Raw genomic sequence first — 14,798 nt, 5'->3', positions numbered from 1 at the left:
GTCACAGGGAGCAACTTAAACCATCAACATTTCACATCATTAAAATCCATCCACAGAATTCAAACGGGTCGGCAAACCATGTGGCATCAGCTTGCCACAGGAAGGTGACATTTTAATTATATGGAAACATACAGTTGGACACCAAGATTATTGGGACAAATCTATTAATGGTAATCGGTAGGGAATGCCCATTCTAATCCACCAAGCAATCCATTAAGTCAGTCTAGTCTAGTAATGGCATTTAACTATCCCAAATCCCGTTGACAACAAGGCCAACTCCAAGTTGCCCACCAGAGTTTTTCTCTCTCCTTAAAACAAAATTTTAGAGTACCCAATAATTGTTTCCAATTAAGGGCCAATTTAGCATGGCCAATCCACCTGCCATGCACATTGTTTTGGGTTGTTGGGGTAAGACCCACGCAGACAGGGGGCAATGTGTAAACTCCACACGGATAATGATCCAGGGCCAGGATTGAACCCCGGTCATTGGCTCTGTGAGGCAGCAGCTCTAACCACGGCACCGTCCAGGTCCACCAGAGTTCTGCGCAGAAGTTAATCCCTCAAGTGAGATCTTTATTGTTAAAATTTAATCTAGTGAAAAGTATGGTATGGGGCTTTCCGTCCCATCCCACCAGCGGGATATCCTGGCCTTGCTGAAGGCGACGCCACCCCACCTCTAAGTGAGCTGGTATATACCTAAAAGGCTATTCCAAATGGAAGAGACATTACTGCTTTTCAGTGGAGTCTTGGCCAATATTCACATCACCCTCTTCCTCCATTGAGTGGGAAAACTCTCGCCTGATTCACCTCTTACCCATTGTAGTGAAAGAATCTCCAGAAATGGTTTCTCTTCTTTGGAGTCCCTCAAGGGACTAAATCCTTGCCCCATCCCCTCTCCCCAATTTCTCAGTTACATACTAGCCACGGCACCCAAGCCATCGGATTCTACACGGATGCTGATGATAGTCAGCTCTACTTCACCGCCACTTCTTTCAACAACACCACCTCTTGTCTGACATGGATGAACCATAAATTCCTACAATTAAACACTGGGAAGATCAAAGCAATTGCCTTCAGCCCCTGCCATAAGATTGTAAATCAAATAAACAGTGGGTTGCCAAGCCAATGCAAAATGCTAAAATCATGAGACTATCTCTTTCAAGCTCTGCTGCCAATAGCACTAACTGAGCACTTCTGCAAATTCAGTAATTTCATACCATGAATTGAGCAGCACAGTTATGACAAGCCTGAAGTATAGCGGGGATAAAAGCCCAGTTATAACAATTTTAGGTAGCATGTACACATATACGCAAGCACTGACATGCACACATACACAACAGACGCAGACACATTGCTATTGAGATGCAAGCACACAGACAAGAGATACAGGCATAGACATGCACGTGCTCAGGCACACAGCCACGTGTGCTTACAGAAACACACATGCAGACACGTGACCACAGATATATACAGGGGCACATGCATGCTTACAGACACATGCTCACGCATACTCATGGACACACATACAGACACGTGTGCTTATGGACACATTCACAGGCAAACAAATTCACAGACACGTGCGCTTACAGGGACACACACATATACACAGACATACCCGCTTACAGGCACATACACAGGCAACACACGCAGAGACACACATGCTTACAGACACGCATACATAGACACACATGGGCACAGACATGTGCGCTCACAGACACAAACTCACGGACACACACATCCGCACTTTTCCCCAAAGAAGTTACTGAACTTTCCCTTACCTTGTGGTCATGAAGTCAGCCTTCTGACCTAAAGGAAAAAGGAAACAGATTTTGATTGTGGAATTGTGTTGGGAAACTTCAGGAAAGAGGCTCTGATGGGGATAGTGTGACCGGCTGAGTCCTTCCTTCCTGTTCACCATGTTCAAAAGTCAGGGTTTGAGATGTTGACTTAAACATAATGCTGTTTAATGTAATAGAACAACTTTGACCAAATGATTGCAAAGCAGAGAAATTATCAAAAGTTAGTGGAGGTTCTATATTTTTAACCAATTGCAAAAAGTTCTATTTAAAAGAAATTGAAGTGCCTGTAAACATGTATATTGTTAAATACAATTTAATCATGACCAATCAATACACTATATCGCACCCAAACCTGATTATCTCTCCCACGGTTTCTGAATGCCCAATTTCACCAATAAAATGTGATACAATGTAGTCAACAATTGAGGTCTACTCGTTTTCCAAATCAAATGGTAAAAAAATGTTACTCCATGAAAGCAGCACTTGGCAAATATATTTTCAGCTGTGTTTCATAGAGTTAAAGCACCACAATTTGCATTCAGCCTCCAGGGTAAAAACATTTACGAAACCCCCAGCCCCAAATGCTGTGTGTTGCTACAAGAGTAAGTTGACTTGTTAAAAATGCAAAACTCTTTTTAAATTGGCTTCAGGGGGCACATGATTGCGGCTGCTTCCAATACATAACATGTAATCCCTCAAGTATGCAAGACTAAGGGCTGGGGGAGTTGATCTAATTGAGGTGTTTAAGACGATTAAAGGATTTTACAAAGAATTTTGTAGGGTGGGGATTCACAAATGAGGGGTCGGAACTTCAAATTTAGAGTCGGATCGTTCAGACGTGATATCACAAAGTGGGAGGCACAGTAGCACAGTGGTTAGCACTGCTGATTCACCAGCACCAGGGTCCCAGGTTCGATTCCCGGCTTGGGTCACCGTCTGTGCGGAGTCTGCATGTTCTCCCTGTGTCTGCGTGGGTTTCATCCGGGTGCTCTGGTTTCCTCCCACAAGTCCCAAAAGATGTGCTTGTTAGGTAAATTGGACATTCCGAATTCTCCCTCCGTGTACCCGGACAGGCACCAGAATGTGGCGACTAGGGGCTTTTCACAGTAATCTCATTGCAGTGTTAATGTAAGCCTATTTGTGACAATAATAAAGATTAGGGTAATGCTCAGGGTAATGCTCCGGGGACCCAGATGTGCTGACCGTGGAATTTGACTTCACTTTTAAAAATCTGCAATTTAAAGTCTGTTGATGATCATGAAACCATTGTCAATTGTCATAACAGCCCAATCGGTTATCCCTCTGGGAAAGAAATCTGTCATCATTACCTGGTCTGGCCTGCAGCAATGTGGCTCTTAAACCCTTCTCTGAAACAGCTGAGCAAACCCACTAAATCCAGGGACAATTAAGGATATGCAACAAATGCCGGCCTAGTCACTGGCACCTGTGTCCCAAGAAAGAATACATTTTTAAACGTCTAATTAAAATGACAGAACAAGCTCTAGGGGTTGGATGGCCCCCTCCTGCTCTTGTATAACATCTTACAGATGCAACTTTAGAGCAATTTTGGGGAGACTGGTTCAGAAAACCAAAATTGGATCATGAGATGTCGAGGCTGCTGATGGACGCGGGCGACCCTAGGCATTGGCAATTGACGGCACTCAACCAGCAGAAAGGAAGCTTGAGAAACAGCAAGATAGATCTGTAGGTAACGTCAAAAGTGATTTACCTTCCCCCAGAGTCCGGTGTAACAAGTCGTGCTTTGCTTGAAGCTTCATGATGAGGTTGCTGCCCTCAAGGTATTCTTTAAATTTCTGTTGAGAACAAGAGTCCGCCAATGTTAAACAAACCGATAGGAGAGGCCGACATTCTGATCGTTTCCTGCAGCACGATTGGCAGAATACGCACCATGAAATAGAACTGTTCGGTCTCCTGCTGATTGGCTCGCCTCTTAGCGATGCTCGGTTTGCTCAAGTAGGTCTCCGACACAGTGGATTTGACGGACTCTGTTGAACGGCTGTGCTGGAAACACTCCGAGACGTCGTAATCCTCAATGGTTACCATGTCTTGTATTGTCTGCAGAGTCGCTTCCATCGTCTTTTTAACCTAAAGAGAATTTGAAAGAACTTGCAGTTTTGTGTGTTACCTTTCACAATCTCAGACCTCCCAAAGCGCTCAACAGCCAATTAATTCTTTTTGAAGCACGTTCACTGTCGTTGGAGACCACGAGCAGTTTCAGCTGGGGGGTGGGGGGGGGAAAGAGAGAGAGAGGGGGGGGGGGGGGAGGGGAGAGAGAGAGAGAGAGAGAGAGAGAGAGAGAGAGAGAGAGAGAGAGAGAGAGAGAGAGAGAGAGGAGAGAGAGAGAGAGAGAGAGAGAGAGAGAGAGAGAGAGAGAGAGAGGGGGAGGAGAGCGAGAGAGAGTGAGAGAGAGAGAGAGAGAGAGAAGCCACTTCAGGCTTACAGTCCTTGGACTTGAGGGGACGATAGTAGAGGCTGGAGGTGGGGTGGGGGGTAAACAAGAGAGAAGGGGGTGGGGAGGGAGAGAGAAGGATTGAGATAGGAGGCCGGTTTCGCTATCAAACATTAAAAGGTGAAGGAGAGGGAGCGGCGCAGCTTGCTATGAGATCACGGGAAGGCAAGCTCTTACGCCAACAGTAATTTGTGAAAGGCTGTAGAATACATAATTGCCAACACTGGTGCAACACCCACGCAAGACAACATAGATGTATTCTAAACCACCTGTTCTAAGCAATGGAAATGAATACTTTCGGAAGAATATGCAGGTTTTAGAGAGGAGTGCAGTGAAGATTTACGAGAACGATTCTAGTATGACATATTCCAGTTACGGGGGTAGACTGGAAAAGTTGGATTTGTTCTCATCGGGGAACAGCAGGTTGCGAGAAGCTTTGATGGAGGTGTTCAAAATCATGAAGGGTCCAAGCTGAGTAGATAAGAAACAGTGTTCACCAGCGGAAGGGTCACGAACCAGAGAGCACAGGGATTCTCAAAAGAGGCAAAGGGGTCAGCCATCAGGAAAACGTTTTTTAAAAGCAGTGAGTGGTTAGGATCTGGAGTGCACGGACGAAAGGGTGGTGGAGGCAGCAGCAGCTTCCTCGAAAGCCCTGTACACTTCAAAGGCTTCGAATCCCTTTACAACCTTTGAAATGCAAATCTTCCATTCATTTTCACACAGCAATACATTGCATTAGCCAGTGATTGACAGTTTTATTGCTCCAGAGACAGGTGCTTGGTGGATTGTTTATCTATCTTTTCCTTCACTCTTAATACCCTCCTTTGCTGCAAGCACAATGTTCATAAACTCTCATAATAATTAACAGTTCCTCACCACGTCAAAAGCAGCTAAGTGCTGGTGGGGCAGTGGTTAGCACTGCTGCTTCGTGGCGCTGAGGACCCGGGTTCAATCCTGGCCCCGGTCTGTTTAGAGTTTGCACATTCCATGTCTGCGTGGGGCTCACCCCGACAACCCAAAGATGTGCAGGATAGGTGGACTGGCCACACTAAACTGCCCCTTAATTAAAAAAACAGCAGCAGCTAAGTGCTTTCACTTCCTCTTTTTCATAGCAGAAAGCACTTATCTGCTTTTGATGTGGTGAGGAGCTGTCAATCGTAGCAAGTGTTGATAAACATTGTGCTTAGCACTAAAGCAGTGTTCTTGAGATGCATTCAAGCATGAAGGGAAAAATGGATAAACAATCCACCAAGTAATAAAACATTTGTCTGAGGCAGCTGATGTTAGGGTATGGATAAGTGACAATGCAGTCATTTTTGCCTGGACTGTCTTCAGCTTTCAGGCAGGGATGACTGATTGGGAGGCGGAAATGGGAATCAGGCCATCCTCATGCATGTGTGCTGCAGAAGGGTGACCCGTTATTTCCGTGATTGGGGGGTGGGGAAAAGAGGATGTGATGCCCCGACTTGTTGGCAGGGAAGGGGGCAGGATTGTGTTGTGGGGGTGAGGGGCTCTTTCAGTGGACTTTGGGAAGCACCTCAGTTATGCAGTGACCCCTTTGACCACCTCGGAGTCCAGTGCATCAGGGCCACTCTTGAGAAAACGTGCAAAAAAGTCCGCCCATGGATTTCCCACTCTGGGGGTCAGTGCACAATGAGGGGGTGGAGGCTTGGACTTCCAGCCTGTTAGTCAAATGGAAATGGATGCAAATTGCTGATTTGCATCCTCCCACCGGCACGGGGCAGGTAGTGCTGAGGCTGCTGGCAGGGAATCCCAATACCCATCTCGCAAAATGGAGAATCCACCCCAATGTTATCTAGGGAAGCAAAGTGCAATGACTGATTACAGGCAAACACAGACTGCAATTTGGTGCACAGCAAGGTTTCACAAACATCAATGAAATAAATGGTCGATCTATTTTCTTAATGATGCTGGTTGATTAGGTCACCACAAAAAGTTTCTGTTCCTTTCTGAATAGTGCCATGGGAAATTTAACATGAATTGGAACAGAGGGCTAGGGCTTTAGTGTCCCCGCTCAAGGACAGCACTTCTGACAATGCAGCACTCCCTCAAAACAGTTGTCCATTTCGACTATGTCCTCAAAGCTCTGTGAATCTGTCCGCAGAGGCAAGCGTGATACCAGCTGACACCTTGGCCGGGATTTTCCTGCTCCGTCTTGGCCGCTTTCCCCACGGCAGATGCGGCGAGCCAGTCAAACGTCTGTTGACTTTGGCGGGACCCATAATCCTGCCAATGGGAGGGACCGGAAAATACCGCTCCTGGCTTCACATGATTTGTTCATTCCTGGCAACCTTCGAGACAGGTAAGGAATCAGAATGTCCCAAAGGTTTGGTAGATGCCCCACTGGACGAGGTCACTCCATCAAAAAAATTTGACTTGTATTTGAGTCTTCAGAGAGCCAATAAGTTTGGGGAGGGGATTTTTAAAAACCGCCTCCCAATCTTTGAGATTTATGTACGTTTTTGCTTGTCCACCAGCACAGCTGGGCAAAGAACTGTGTTCATCACCCAAAGGATATTCCACCAAACAGCAGAGAAAACTATTACGGGTGTGTTGCTATTAAGAGCTGAAAGCAAGTCCCTGGAGGCGAGGGGTGAGCTTGAATCTATAACTTTCTACTCCGAAGGCGAGGCACAGCAAACTGAGCCAAACGCAGCACTATGCAGGTTCCAAGCTACATGACAGATTTATGTCATAATCTCTCTCAATGCTGGAAATGTTCTGTGGTGTTTATTTGTATCAAAGGAATTGGGTGGTGACTGGAGTGTGGCTGCACAGAGAAGGAGGGGCGGAGAGAGAGAGAGAGAGAGAGAAGAAAGAGAGAGACAGAAGGAGAGAGACAGAAGGAAAGAGAGAATGGGCCAGAGAGAGAGAGAGCCTTTTCAGAGCATGGCAATTGAAAAAAACAGCAGGAAAAAAATTGTCAGAGTACCATCAGGAAGATAAAATTAAAGAAGGTCAAAAAAGTTTGAAGGCAGACTGTTCCAACAATTTGGAGCTGCCGTCTCCTTGTCCCATGTGTGCATTTGAGAATCGTGACTTCAACACAAATCATCTGGGAAATTGAGGCCCAAATGAACGGCATTCCAACCAGATCCAACCCATTTAGACTCCATGCAAATTAACTGCACAATATCTTGCCCATTGTTTTCTCATTTTCAGGAGATGTTTCACATTCGAGTCTACTTCATTTGCAACAATTGGCGGCAACTTGCAGGAAATCAGAGCCCCGCTCAGAACAAAACTTGGGCCATCTCCCCAGATGTCTTCGATTAAGTCGAGATTGCAAAAACATGCAATGTTTAGGACTATTATCCTAAATTTGAAGAAGCGGATTTTTCCAGATGAACAGATATTCTACAGGGAATTTCAGCACTCAACTGTTGGGTTAAGTTTATTAAAAGACACCGAGATAATAAAACAACAGGCAGGAAGATTTCTCGATGTGTACCTCAGCGTATCGCAAGAACTCACCTCCTCATTTTCGATCTTCAGTGTAGTCAGTCTGGACTGCAACTGTTGGTACCTGAGCATCAACTCGGCCTGCACGGGTTGCTGAGCGCTAACCTGGCACACCTAACAATGGAAGCAAAATCTCATCATCAGGCTCCAATAATATCGTTCAATCAATAAAAGCTTTAAGTGCCCAGGCAAATTAAGCACTTTGCAGCTGTTCATCCACTCTTCACTCTCTTCTGAAAACTCTGAATGATGCTCAAGGGCACTTACACCGGGGCTGGTCGTAAATCCTCTTTGTCCTTCAGGCAAAGTCTCTGCAGCGTATAGGACTCTGCCGATCATTAAAACGGATTTAGATCTGCCTTCAATGGACTCAGACCTGGACCCAGTCCTCACTGGACCTGGACTCCTGACCTCACTGGACCATGACCCTATTTTCACTGAGGTCCGCAATAATTAATTTTCTAACTGAGGGTTTTTCAATACTGATCAAGAATCCTGTCTTACTTTCCCTCCCTCTCTCTCTTTCTAGCCCTTTTGTGATAACTGCAGAGTTAACCTATTTGAGCCCCAGGTGATACCGTGTTAGCCCAGCATAGAGCACAGAATAGCTCTGTTTTACACGACTGGGCTGTGAATTTAGCAACAGAATCAAACCCCATTTCACCTACATGCTAACATATGAATTAGGCTCCTTGAGCCTACTCCACCATTTGGGGCTGGTTTAGCTCACTCAGCTAAATCACTGGCTTTTAAAGCAGACCAAGCAGGCCAGCAGCACGGTTCGATTCCCGTACCAGCCTCCCCGGACAGGCGCCGGAATGTGGCGACTAGGGGCTTTTCACAGTAACTTAATTGAAGCCTACTCGTGACAATAAGCGATTTTCATTTTTCATTTTCATTTCATTCAAATAAGATCATGGCTGATTATAACCTCAACCCTACATGCTTGCCTACTCACAATAACCTTTCACCCCACCCCCCGCAAATATATCTCAAATCTGTCCATATGGCTTACTTCATCAAAAAATCAATTTAAAAGCAAAATACTGCAGATGCTGGAAATCTGAAATGCAACCGGAAAATGCTAGAAAAACCCAGATCTGGTAACGTTTCGAGTCCTAATAATAACTTTGAGCGACTTGAAAATCAATTGACCTTGGCTTTATTAACCTTATGGTGACATTGATCAGGATCAGATGAAGCTCGGCGTGCACTTGGAGGGTTTTCGAGAGGGGGAGAGAGTCATGGTGTCACAGAGTCACCTCCCGGATTCAGTGAGATTGGTCAGGTGAAAATCACCCTTCCAGCCAGCTGTACAGATTCTATGTTAAAAATAGGTTCATGTGTCTTGGCCCACTCCCAACTGGGTAACGACTCCCAGTGCAAAGAGCCACAGTCCAGTTCAAAGGTTAATAGGGGGGTCACGAGGAAAGGTTACATTTGCAGCGATTCCAAGAGCAGATAGCTTTTAAGGACAAGTTAAGTCATAATGCTGGAGTCAGAAATGGTCAGTTTTAGCCTTGTCCCACCACACACAGGACCTAAAACAGATGACAAATATAACCTGTGGCTAGCTAGGCCAAATATCGACAGTCCCTCCAGCAGCTTTAAGCTGGGGCCTGCGAGATACTTTGCACCTTTGCGTCTGTTTTCACTAAGGAAGATACAAGAAATCTCCCAGATGTTGAGATCCAAAGGACTAGGGAGAATAAAGGAGTTGAAGGAAATTAGTATAAGTAAGAAAGTTGTTTTGGAGAAATTAATGGGACTGAAAGGTAATAAGTCCCCGGGACCTGATAATCATGCATCCAGAGTGTTTCACTCATTGCTATCGAGACATTGGATGCATTGGTGATCATCTTCCAAAATTCTACAGATTTTGCAATGGTTCCAAGATTGGAAGGGAGCAAATGTCACCTCAATATTTAAAAAGGGAGGAAGAGGGAAGAAACTGGGAACTACAGGCAGACCTGTAAGCCTTACATAGTAGTAGGGAAAATGTGAGTATCTATTATAAAGGATATGATAAATGGGCACTTGAATAATCATGTTTGGGTTGGACATAGTCAGAATTGATTTATGTATGGGAAATCATGTTTGATGAACTGGCTGGAGTTTTTTTAAGGCTGTTACTAACAAAATTGATAAATGAGGATCAATGGACGTAGCATATTTGGAATTTCAGAAGGCTTTTGATAACGTCCCCACAGGAGGTTGATTCCCATTACCCCCATTACTGGGCAATGGCAGACCATTACAAATGGGAGCAGATACTGCAGCGGCTGCTATTATGGTAGGGCACAGCAAGAAGTCTTACAACACCAGGTTAAAGTCCAACAGATTTATTTCAAAGACTAGCTTTCAGAGCACTGCTTCTTCCTCATTCACCCGAGGGAGGAGCAGTGCTCCGAAAGCTAATGTTTGAAACAAACCTGTTGGACTTTAACTTGGTGTTGTAAGACTTCTTACTGTGCTCACCCCAGTCCAACGCCGGCATCTCCACATTATGGTAGGGAGCAGACATACAGATATCTTTGATAAGGGGTTCAGCCTCTGCGGCTACAGAACACAGCAGCTAGATTGGCTACCTACACGGGGAAGGCCATTAAAATAGTAGGGATGACCGAAACACCTGTGAGCTAGGGGCAACAATCTGCCCAACTTCCATTAATCATGATGTCTGCCCAAGGACTCCGTCCTGGGCTGTGACTGGCTCCATGAAATTAAACTCAACTGGTTGGAAATTTTCAGAACTAAGGAAAAGGCCTGCATTAAATAATCACGATATCGTCCAGGATGAACTGGGATAAATCAGAGGTTTAAAGGCAAAAATTCACGTAGCCCCAGAAGCCACTCCAGATGTTTTATTTCACAGAATGGGTGCTGGGTCTGAGGGGCCAATCAAGTCCATGTCAAGAAGCCTTTCAGAAGCTGAGAAAAGTTATTCACAGAGGGACAAAAAGGGACTATCTGTTGTGTACAGAGTGAGGAAATTCCACTAGTATGTCAATGAAGACATTTTGTTATAACGGACCACTGTTGGGTCTTTTGAAGGAGGACAACGCTATTCTGCTTCACCAGGATTTAGTGCTGGGCATTGATGATCTCAGCTTATGAATATACATTTGAACACTGAACACTGATGCCCTTGGTTGTCTTCCACTATCAGAGAGTCCGTCACCCCACCTACTACCGCAAGGAAATTATGATGGTACTGAATTTTCTAGACACTTTGCCAGTGTCAGCACAGCAAATAAAATTGTAGATCAGCAGAGATGTGCTATTATCAAAGATAAGACACAAAATATTAGTAGGTTGGCAGAATGAGAGGATTTCTGAAGGCCTGAACTATCATTCTGTGTATTGAGGAACTTGGAAGTGAAGGGATTATAGTAGCTGGCCCCTTGAGTGTGCGGTCTGCTGAAGGGTCATGTGACCGGCTTGTCCAATAGGTAGTTAGAGTGTGGGCTTTTGCTCAGTTCGAACCAGGGGGCAGCCTGACAGTATCAAGGCTGCACTACTCTGTAAATAGCATGTTGTATAAATAAACATTCATTGTTTATACCTAACTGGTGGAGCCAAGTTACTGCAGTATATTTGTTCCCATCTTGAATAGATCAAGGCTTTTTTTTTTAAATGCGTTCTTGGAAATGGGAGTGTCAATGGCTAGGCCATTATTTATTGCCCATCCCTAGTTGCCCTTGACGTGGTGGAGCGCCGCCGTCATGAACCTCTGCAGTCTGTATCACATCCCAGTGGTGGTATGGCACAGCTGAATGGCCATTTCAAGGGGCAGTTAAGATTAAGCCAAGGACAGCACAGTGGTTAGCACTACTGCCTATGGTGCTGAGGACTCGGGTTCGATCTCGCCCCCGGGTCACTGTCTGTGTGGAATTTGCACATTCTCCCTGGATTTCACCCCCACAACCCAAAGATGTGCAGGGTAGTTGGATTGGCCGCGCTAAATTGCCCCTTAATTGGGGAAAAAAAAATGTATTGGGTGCTCTAAATTTATTACAAAAAAAAGATTAACCCACATTGCTGTGGGTCCAAAGTCACATGTAGGTCAGACCAGGTAACAGAGACAATTTCCGTCCCCCTGAAGGAGATTAGTGAACCAGATGGGGTTTTATAACAACAGAGTAGTTTTAATGAACCGAGGACTAGCTTTTATTCCAGGTCTATTAATAAATGTAATTTAAGTTTCCACAGATGTGATGTTGGGGTCAGAATGCAGGTTCCCAATGCATTGGTCCAGGCCTCTGGATTACTAATCCAGTAACACAGCCAGTATGTGACTGTGGTTGCATCAGTGATAATGTTGAAATGATGTTGACGTCCTGCTGGTTACTATATAAATAAACCATCACCATTCTTGGTTACACCCCTTTCACAATGGAAATCCTTGGCAGAATGGGTTGTTCAACCACTCATAAATGGCAGAAAACCACTTCTAAATAAAAAGCTTCCCCCCCCAAAATCTGTGGTCACTTTTTCATAACCATCACCAGCAGGATAATAGCGCAAGGCAAATGATGATTCATTGGTGCTTTCAGAGTTGTCAGCGTGGTTCAATTTACACTTTCTTTAGCTAAGTGCAGGACAATACACACAGACATGTTCTATTTTGCTAGACAGGCCATGTCCTCTTTCCCCCCCTCCCCGCCAAAAAGGGAACAAAGTCCCCTAGCGAGCGCTTTCAGCCGCTTGTTTCCCGGTGCTCGCGATTCGCATTGAATAAGGGGCCTATCCAGGAAGCACGCGGCTGAGGCTGCACATAGGCCCCTTTTTGTACAGTGGGAGCTTTGTCTAAGCAGTGGGGAGCTCCGTTCGCCAAAATGAAACAATCCCCGACCCCACCCCCACCCCCCACAATTCCAGCCTGAAGCAGTAGAGGAGGGTGTTCCCCCCCCCCCACTCCCTGCTCCAACCAACACCCACGCCCGCTCAAAATGGCAGCCCAATAGCGGGATTCCTTCGCAATCCTCACCAAGCATGGCTGAGGATTGGGAATCGCTTCCTGATTGGGAGCGCTAATCAATAGGAATTCAACTCCTGCGGGACAATACAATCTCCCAAACGGAGAATGTCACCCGATATTCCAATTGTGTCAGAACCAGTGCTCTATAAAGTTTCACCAGAACGCCCTTGTGTTTTGTACCCCATGCCTCTATTTTTAAAGCCCAGGCCCCCTTAGGCCTTTTTTTTTAACCATTTTCTTAATCTGTCCTGCCACCTTCAGGTTTCTGCATATAGCAATGGAACTAGCAGGTGACTGTTTGGTTGCTTCCCCCTGCAACGGACAAAGAAAACCCCGGCCTGATGAACAGAAAACCCACTGGCTAATGATTCCTTGGAATGAGCTTGCGAGTGACCTCCGACCCTGATCCCGCCAAAGTTCATCGGGTCAGTGGAAGGCCACCCGACGATCATACCCTGGGCAGGATCTCCTGCCACTGGTTGGGCAGTTTGCCAATTTGCCACATACTCTTGCATGGTGTTCTGCTTCTCGGGCAGGGGGGTGGTTTCCCCTGTACCTCTCTGTCAGGGAGAGGTTACGACTGCTTGCTTGGCCCACTTTGGAAGGTCGCAGTGGTGACCCAACCCATCAGCGAACCACTCGGTGTTTTGTAGCTGCAGTTTTCCAGCAGTGCCGGGGGAATCTGAAAAGTGGGCAGTTCTGTGATTTCTCAGCCGTGTATAATACTACAATAAAGCACAGGAAGCCATTCGGCCAAATGTGTCTGTGCTACCTCTTTGAAGGAGCTGTCCAATTAGTCCCAATCCCTGCTCTTTCCCCATAGCTCTGCTTATTTTCTTTCCCCTTCAAGTAATTATCAGATTCTCCTTTGAACGTTATATTGAATATTTCACCTCCTTTTAAGACAGCACAGTCCTGATAATAACGTGCTGCTTAAAAATGTCTTTTTCCATTCATCTTTAATTTGTTATCATTGGTTACTGACAGTTCTGCCAGTGGAAACTGTTTATTCTTTATCGAAGACTACGGCATGTCCTGAGCTCACGGAAGGTGCTAATAAATGCAGTTCTTTCCATTTTTTAGGTTTTTGAACACTTTGGCTAAATCTCCTTCTACCCTCCTCTGCTCCAGGGGGAACAATCCCAGTTTAATTTTGTACTCCTGTCAAACAATAAGTTTACAGTGACGATTAGTGTCATGGGTAGCCATTTGTAGAAAAGTGGAGTGACGCTATTAGCCCCATTGAAGATCAGTACGAAATTAATTTGCAGCCTACCTCATCTCCCATGTGTGGCTGGAAGTCAAATTTTATCGGAGGACAGAAAGCCGTGTGGTACATCTCCATAAACCTCTGCTTGTCACTGCGAGGGTCCAGGTTGTCTACAGCATTCTCTATGATGTCCAGGCCCTCGTGCCTGGATGTCTCCAGGTTGTATTCAGCAGATAGGAATGTCCTCAGGGCTCTGTTTAAGCTGGCATGATACCCCAGGTCACAGCACTAACACAAGAGAGAGAGAAAGAGGAGACATTAAAAGTCAAACCCAAATTCCGCGTCTGGATTCTTAACAGAGGGAGTTTAATATCACGTCACTTGGTGCTGCGGTGTCGAACGTCATTCTCTTCATGACGAGCAATGTTTTAAAACAAAAATTCAGGTAGGCAGTCGTGTTAAAGATGGCACAGTGGTTAGCACTGCTGCCTCACGGCGCCGAGAGCCCAAGGTCGATACCGGCTCTGGGTCGCTGTCAGTGTGGAGTTTGGACATTCTCCCCATGTCTGCGTGGGTCTCACCCCCACAACCCAAAGATGTGCAGTGCAGGTGGATTGGCTAGATCTTTTTATTAAAACAGTAAAAAATATATACAAGGCCAAACGGTACAAACATTAATTTTGTGTTGGAGAAACAGGGTGCCCTCCCCTCAGCACCAATGTGCGGGATGGGGGGGATATTCTGATTATTAAAACAGTTCATAACACGTTTCTACGAAAAATAAATGGTACAGGCACTAAACTTTGCGCTGGAGAGACTAGATACCCTGGCCTCTGTACCAACAGAAGGGAAAGG

General features: G+C 45.6%; 1 protein-coding gene across 6 annotated transcripts in view; it reads right to left on the bottom strand.

Annotated features, from left to right (window-relative positions):
• The window catches only part of srgap1a (SLIT-ROBO Rho GTPase activating protein 1a), a 274,720-nt gene that overhangs the window by 62,081 nt on the left and 197,841 nt on the right, over positions 1 to 14,798 (bottom strand). For all 6 annotated transcript variants that reach the window (XM_038781245.1, XM_038781239.1, XM_038781244.1 and 3 more), the window contains exons 7-11: positions 14,010 to 14,231; positions 7,765 to 7,866; positions 3,708 to 3,905; positions 3,529 to 3,613; positions 1,779 to 1,806 (exon numbers count right to left, since the gene is read on the bottom strand). In XM_038781245.1, coding sequence (XP_038637173.1) covers positions 1,779 to 1,806; positions 3,529 to 3,613; positions 3,708 to 3,905; positions 7,765 to 7,866; positions 14,010 to 14,231 — 635 coding nt within the window. The remainder of the gene's footprint in view (positions 1 to 1,778; positions 1,807 to 3,528; positions 3,614 to 3,707; positions 3,906 to 7,764; positions 7,867 to 14,009; positions 14,232 to 14,798) is intronic.

This window comes from Scyliorhinus canicula, chromosome 20 (genome assembly GCF_902713615.1).
Source record: "Scyliorhinus canicula chromosome 20, sScyCan1.1, whole genome shotgun sequence".
NCBI classification, from domain to species: Eukaryota; Metazoa; Chordata; class Chondrichthyes; order Carcharhiniformes; family Scyliorhinidae; genus Scyliorhinus; species Scyliorhinus canicula.
The sequence above is the reverse complement of the archived record's forward strand: the minus strand, read 5'-3'. Positions and strand labels throughout refer to the sequence as shown.